This window comes from Mus pahari, chromosome 4, assembly GCF_900095145.1.
Source record: "Mus pahari chromosome 4, PAHARI_EIJ_v1.1, whole genome shotgun sequence".
Taxonomy (NCBI): domain Eukaryota; kingdom Metazoa; phylum Chordata; class Mammalia; order Rodentia; family Muridae; genus Mus; species Mus pahari.
Window position 1 is genome coordinate 111,455,029 of NC_034593.1, and position 7,669 is coordinate 111,462,697.

Below are 7,669 nucleotides of genomic sequence, written 5' to 3' on the forward strand. Positions count from 1 at the left end.
TGTATTGAGATTTGGGGAACCTGGATTCTAAGAACATACTTGTCAATAGAAGTGCTGTAGAATTTGGTTCTGTTCTCTGGGTCACTACTTCTCAGTCCTCTTACTTCTAAATAAATTTAATAACTCAACTCAAGAATGTTAAATATATATATATATATATATATATATATATATATATATATATATATGCCTTTGTAAGTCTACTAACTGCTGAAGAGGAGGCACACCCAGCTGTGCTGTGTCACCCTCCTCTTCAGCAGTAACATCTGTAGATCATCTCACTTGACTCTCACCCTCAAATAAAATCCTGAACAACCCTACATATCTTCCTGTATACTTTGATTCTAGAGTTGGTGTAAATTTTCTGGGATAACTTATTGAGACGAAGAGAACTCCTGTTAGCTAACTCTTTTCCATCTGAAGCTCTCAATGAAACGGCTAGCTTATTTAAAACAGGAAATTAAATAATGAAAATAAGGTTCTGAATGAATACAAGGGACTTAAAGGTTTTTAAAATAAGAATTTAATTGTTCAGTTCACATTAAATGCCATAAAATGAAACGTACTTAACTGCTATTGAGTGACTTTAGTAATGAGGAACTCCAATGGCTTAACTGCTATTGAGTGACTTTAGAAATGAGGAACTCCAATGGCTTTGCACTAAGCAGACCAACTGCAGCTTTTATGTGCAGAACTCCCTGTGGCGTGCCCAGCTTCCCCCTCACAGGTCATCTGATTCCGGTACAGTGGCATCTTCTGAAGGCTCAGTTGTTATCACGACAGGGATATTCTCAGAGATCCACCCCTTCGGTGTCCTATTAAAGCATCGTCTGCCCGAAAGAGGATTGGCAAAGGCCAAGAACCTGGGATCTGTCAGCAGCAGTAGTTCAAAATCTGGAACTTTGAATTTGACCATTTTTGATGCTTTTTCAAAACCTCCAAATGGAGTGGCAACCCTGTGGGAATCAAAAGAAAGGCAAATAATACTTAGTACTCAATTCTATTTGACATAAAATGCAAGTAATCTCATAACTTTATGGGCCTGTTATTATAGTCTCCAACTGATGTTTTTCAGTTTGGGGCTACAGAACCATGCATCTTCATCAAAGGTCCATGAGTTGACAGTGAAGGAGATAGACGCCAAATTACTACGAGGCCTCTTTTTATGTGCTCTTCTTTGGACAAATCTGACCCCCGAATCACTGCATCAATCCGTGCCACTATGCTTTTGGTGGTTTGTTAATGCCTGTGACGTTTCAGCTCTGTCTTCCCTCCAACCATCCCAGCTCACACTGCTGAGTCAAATTCCTGTGGCACAGGTTGTTTCTATCAACCATTTGTACTTGAGGTGTGGTTATTTGTATTGTTTGTATCTGTCTTTCAGATTATCACTTACTTGGGGTCATCTACAAATCCCCAACTCTTTGAAGGTAAGAAACGTGTCTTGTGCGTGTTTCTATCTTCACCTTAAAGATTTCAAAATTTGCAAAAAGAGGCCATGAATTTGAAGGAGAGCAGGGAGGGATATATGGGGGTGGGGTGGGGGGAGTCTGGAGGGAGAAAAGGGAAGGGAGAGATGTCATAATTACAATGCAATCCCAAAACAAACAAAAATTTCAAACTTTTCGTATGTATCTCTGAATAAAAATCTAACCTCTGCTACCGAATACAAGATCCCTCCTGCATTTCTAGCTTGTTTTTCTGTTAGGCGTGCTTCACTCATTCAATGCCAGGCACAGTTCTAAATGAACAATGCAGTGAAAATTCGGATCTCGTGAAGTGAAGGAGGCATAAAAAATAAAACATCTAACAGTGGTGAGCTATGCTGCAGAAGAGGAGGAGACTGGGAACAGCCTAGTGTTCAGTGACTTTAGTTTGAATCATCACAAATATTTCTCTAGAAAACACACACACACACACAAACACACACACACACACACACACACACACACACACACACATTTAAACTACTTCTGAAGGCAAGAGCTTAGCCGTTAGGATTTGGCTAATGCATAACAGCACGTCCACTGGAGAGATGAGTCAAAGGCAGATAAAATTCTGGGAAGCTCAGGGAAAGGACTCACAGATGGAGGCCAGAGAGGCTATAGGCCATTTGTGGGGATTTTGTCTAGGGAAGAAATATGGAGCCATGAAGAAAAGTAAAGCAAAATACTTAGAATTTCGGACCTCATAGCCCAGGAGGAAGAGCACCATTTAAATCCACTCCTCAGCGAGTCTTGGCAAGATAAAACAGAGCCCCCATCCCAATTTATTAAGGATTTTCACCTGGAGCTCAGTAGTGGAGTCCACGCCTAGCCTGTGCAAGGGGCAAGGGCCTGGGGTCAGTGTCCCACGTGAGAACACGGAAAAGGTGGGAGGGGAAGAGGGAATGAGAGAGAGAGAGAGAGAGAGAGAGAGAGAGAGAGAGAGAGAGAGAGAGAGAGAGAGAGAGAGAGAGAGAGAGAGAGAGAGAGAGAGAGAGAGAGATTTCAAGATAGGAATAATATCAGACAGAATACCCACAATACAACTCACAGACCATATGAAGTTTAACAAGAAGGAAGACCAAAGTGTCAATGCTCCAATCCTACTTAGAAGGGGGAACAACATACTCATGGGAGGTAAAGGGAGTGGCCTGAGAGGGAGAGAGGAGCAGGAAGGAAAAAAGGGGAGGGGCAGGATCAGGTGTGGGAATAGACAGGAGAGAAGCCCAGAGGGTCAGGAGAATGAATAGAAATGCGTAGCAGTGGTGGGAAGGGGGGCTGGGGGAACCACTAGAAAGTCCAGGACACCAGGGAGTGAGAGGCTCCCAGGACCCAGTGGGAGTGACATTAGCCGAAATACCCAACGGGGGGGGGGGGAGAACCTGAAGAGACCACCTCCAGTAGATAGGCACGGTCCCTAGTTGAGGGATAGGGCCACTCACCCATCAAAAAATGTTTAATTCAGAATCGTTCCTGTCTAAAGGAATTGCAGGGACAAAGAGTGGAGCAGAGGCTGAAGGAAAGGCCATCCAGAGACTGCCCCACCTTGGGGTCCATCCCATCTGCAGACACCAAACCCCAACACTATTGCTGATGCCAAGAAGGACTTAAAGACAGGAGTGGTATGGTTATCTTCTGAGAGGCTCTGCCAGCACCTAATACAGATGCAGATACAACCAACCGTTGGACTGAGCCCAGGGTCCCCAGTGGAAGAGTTGTGGGAAGACCTGAAGGAGCTGAAGAGGGTTGCAACCCCATAGGAAGAACAACAATATCCACCAAATTAGACCCCCGGGAGCTCCCAGAGACTAAACTACTAACCCAAGAGTATACATGGAGGGACCCATGGCTCCAGCCGCATGTGTAGCAGAGCACTGCCTTATCTGGAATCAAGGGTGAGGGGAGGTCCTTGGTCCTGTGGAGGCTTTTGGCCCCAGGTTGAGGGGAGGTGCTATAGGGGTGAGGCAGGAGCAGGTTGGTGGGTGGAGGGGCACCCTATTAGAGGGAAAGGGGACAGGGGTGGGGTGGGGTGGGATAGTGGGTTTTGGGAGGGGAGACCAGGAACAGGGACAACATTTGAAATGTAAATAAATAAAATAACCAATTAATAAAAAATAAATAAATGAAATAAAAGTAAAGAAAGAAAGATAGGAACAATAGAGCCACTGAACCAAGCATGGCTATTTTACATGGGATTTTAAGAATGGCTACACCATTAGATTAAGGAGGCTGGAGTTGAACGTCTCTGAAGTAAGCTGAATTTGCTCAAGTGATTTCACAATTGTTCCAGAAATGAAACCTGACCCTGACCGTGTTTTCCCGAATCTCAGAGGGAGAGCTTCTCAGCCCCGCAGGGCAGGGCGTAGCTTTAGCATTCAGTGTGCTGCTTTCTTTCCTTTTAACCACTTGCGTTTTGTTTTTTCCTACGGTACCATGAGCACTCTTCTTGCCTTGTAAAGGACCACATCCCTTCGGTTCCATCGTCCATCTCTTAGCTCTCACCGCAGGGCCTGTGGAGGCTGCTGTTTGGAAAAGGAAGTTTTCTTTTCTTTGGCAAGTCTGAGGAAACTACATCCTGTTGATTTGGGCTCTCTCGCCTTCTCTGCAGCACTGAAGGACCGTGCATTAGCATCCAGAGTAGGAGACCTCCTGTAAGGCAGTTTAGGTCCATGGGAATACTTTCAAACTTTAGTAAAAGTTGGTAGAGCAGAAATTTCCAGTGGAAAGACTTGAAAAAAATTTGAAAAAGCAACCCATAATTATAAAAAAATTCATAATTTCCATAATAGTAACTTTTCAGAAATAGTTGAGTTTTCATATTATGTCACCTATGTAGTGAGTAATAAGCCTGTATCTTTCAGATTCACAGATTGATGGTTTCTTGTCTATTTTGATAGGATTATGTTGTAAAAATGTATGAATAGTGCTGGATACATAATATACTTGTAATAATTGTTATTTTTTTCCTACAAGGTAAAATGCTTGCATAGAAATTAAAAATAAACCATTTTACCAACTAGCAAATCAATGTGGTATATTCAAAGGCACTTTAATCATAGAATATGTTCTACAGATAAGAAAATTAAGTTCAATGTTGTACATAAGATCATACAGCAATTTGAAGCAAAAACAGAACATTTCTTGCTCTCTGTTTATTGTCCACATAGTCCATGGGCTTGAATGTAGGATGGAGTTTGAATACATACAAAAGGAATACAGAACCAAAAGTTATATTCAGATCTTTGTCATTTTGAGACTGTAATTATCCTTGGGAGTCCATTATCACCACTGAGAGTTATCAGCCTTTGTTAATATCTAATGATTATGCCTAAGAACATTGGGGCATTAAACTGCAGTAGCTCTCTCTCTCTTCCCCCCCGCCCCCCGCTCCTCCCTCCCTCTCTCCTTCCCTCTCCTCTGTGAGTCTTTGCCATTTCTTTTACAAAAATGAAAAAGTTATATCAGAATAAAGTCTCAATGTAGTAACATGTTGAATAATTAAATAATATAAGAGTGAAACAATACTAATTGCATTTTTCTTTTGAAATATGTATGTATAAGAGTTGAACTAAATTCTTGGTTAACTTATGTTCTCAAAATCATTAATAGTTTAAAGAAATAAAATTGAGTTGACCTACAATGGGAAAAGAGCCTATTTTATACTGGAAAAGTATTTGAACTTCTTTTAAATGACTGGATTATATTCTGACTAATACAATGAAGGGCCTTTGTCATGTTGAACTTATACAGGTAGAGATAATGACTGGAATCATTTTGTCCATGTGAGGACTTTTAAATGAAAATTTTTAAAAATTAAAATAAAACATACACCAAACCCACACCAGAATCAGAGATTGCAGGACATGAATATCAAAAACATTATTTGTTTTCTAGTTATTTGTTCCTGGTGTATTTTATGCTGACTTTGTAGTTTCTACTCCTGACACATTTACTTAACTAATTCTGGTGATTTGCGGAAGCTCCTTTTGAATGAGTGTGAGCACAATATGCCCTCCGTGAATAGTAACAACTTTGTTTATTATTCTTGCTTATTGTCTAAAAGGGGTCAATAAATGTCTATGTCAGAAAATGTGTATGTAACTCTTAAATGTAACTTTGATCTTGAAAGAATACTTTTAGTGGGTGTGGGATCATAGAGTGGTAGGTACATCATATTAGTTGCTCGATTGTGATTTCCATCATTTCAGTTAGGAAATTAACTTGCTTTTGTTTCTTTGAAGAGAAACGTTAATCCCAGGACTTCAAACCTCTTTCCTGTCTTGCTCACTCTCCTTGGCTTGCGCGGTGCTTTTGAGGCTTCTCTCAAGTGTGGAAAGGTCTTGGCTGTTAGTCCGTCCGTGTTGCTTCTAACTCCTCCCCGGGCTCCTGCTCCCACAGACAATCATGGCTGCGCATGCGTCCTCTGCTTTCCTGGCTCTCTGGTTTCTTTTCTTTTTTTTTTTTTTTTTTTTGGCTCTCTGGTTTCTTGTTCTTCTGTATTTCAGTGGGAACATTGTCCTGTGTCGTATTACAGTTCTCTCTTCAGGCGTGTCTAATGTCACTAAGTTCATTTGTTAAGCTGAAAGCCTCTCTGTTTCTCAATATGATACACATACAGGAAAACTTATTTAATTTCCATAACATATACAACAAATGGTCATGGAATAGCTGTATATATTAGGAATGACTGTGGAGCACTATGTATTCCTGCCAAATCTTAAACCGTCTTGCCCCTGGAAGGAGTTGATATTTTGAATTTTATTGTAATATAAACACAAAGTAAAATTTAAACTAGAGGACATTGCACTAAATAAGTCTAAAAAGACAAATACAGGGGAATGCCAGGGAGGGAAGACGGGAGTGGGTGGGTGGGTGGGTAGGTGGGAGAGCACCCTCATAGAGGCAGGAGGATGGGGGATGGGATAGGGGGTTTTCGAAGGGGAGACCTGGAAAGGGGGAAACATGTGAAATGTAAATAGAGTACATATCCAATAAAAAATGAAAACAAAACAAAACGAAAGGAAAATACTATGACTTTACATACAGGAAACATATAGAGTAGTGAAAATCATAAACATGGAGAGTAGGTTGATTAGGGAAGAGGAGCATAAGACTCACTGTCCAGAGCCGGGCATGGTGGCGAACGCTTTTAATTCCAGCACTCGGGAGGCAGAGGCAGGAAGATTTCTGAGTTCGAGGCCAGCCTGGTCTACAAAGTGAGTTCCAGGACAGCCAGGACTATATAGAGAAAGCCAGAACAGATGCAGGACTTTTGGTCTTACAAGAAAATGTCTTGGAGACTGTGGTGATGGTTACATGCATTGTGAGGGTAGGAAACACTATGGCCAGTTGAACCTTAACATGATTCAAAGTAAGGTGTTGGAAAGATGGCTTAGAAGTTAAGGGGACCCACTGCTCTTGCAGGTGACTAGGTTTCCAGCGTTTACATGGTGGAACACAACCATTCATAACAACTCCAGATCCAGGGGGCGGTATGCCCTCTCCTGCCCTCTGAGGGCACCACGTATACACGTGGTGCACACACACACCTTCAGGCAAAACACTCAACCATATAAAGTAAAAGAAATGTATCTTGGGTTTCTTTGGGGGGGGGGTGTTTGTTTTTGTTTTGAGACAGGGTTTCTCTGTGTAGCCTGGGCTGTCTTGGAACTCCCAGAGATCCACCTGCCTCTGCCTTCTAAGTGCTGGGATCAAAGGCATGTGCCACCAAGCACCGCCCAAGAAACTCATCTTTTAAAAAATGCTCAAAGTTGTCAAGTTTATACTATGTTTTATCATAATTAAAAATTGACAGAAACAGAACCATGGTAGAGATGATTCGAATCTAAACTCGGGCCATGCGGAAGGACTGACATTTGTGGTCATGTGACTAAGAGGTCATGGCGTTTGCTCAGCTTGACCGTGCTGACAGAAGCCACATGGAGGCTGTTGAAGGCTGGACTCTTGTTTGCCTTTACTCCTGTCGGATATGCTTGCAATTCCTAGCTGTCAGCCTGGAGTAGCCACCAGGGCTTCTACATGGAATATCTCAGTCTGTTCCGCCTCTTCCCAAGGTGCAAACTGCTCAGTTTTGCTTAGCTTATCTACCGTTTATCTTTATATCTTACCAGGGAACACTTCCTTTGAAAAATAGCATCAAATAATGGGGTTAGATTCTTCTTCTT

At 41.9% G+C, this 7,669-nt stretch overlaps 1 protein-coding gene across 4 annotated transcripts in view; it reads right to left on the bottom strand.

Annotated features, from left to right (window-relative positions):
• Positions 1-511: 511 nt before the first annotated feature.
• The window catches only part of Myoz2 (myozenin 2), a 28,938-nt gene continuing 21,780 nt past the window's right edge, over positions 512-7,669 (bottom strand). For all 4 annotated transcript variants that reach the window (XM_021197026.2, XM_029537193.1, XM_029537192.1 and 1 more), the window contains one exon: positions 512-956. In XM_021197026.2, coding sequence (XP_021052685.1) covers positions 722-956 — 235 coding nt within the window. In that variant the 3' untranslated portion in view covers positions 512-721. The remainder of the gene's footprint in view (positions 957-7,669) is intronic.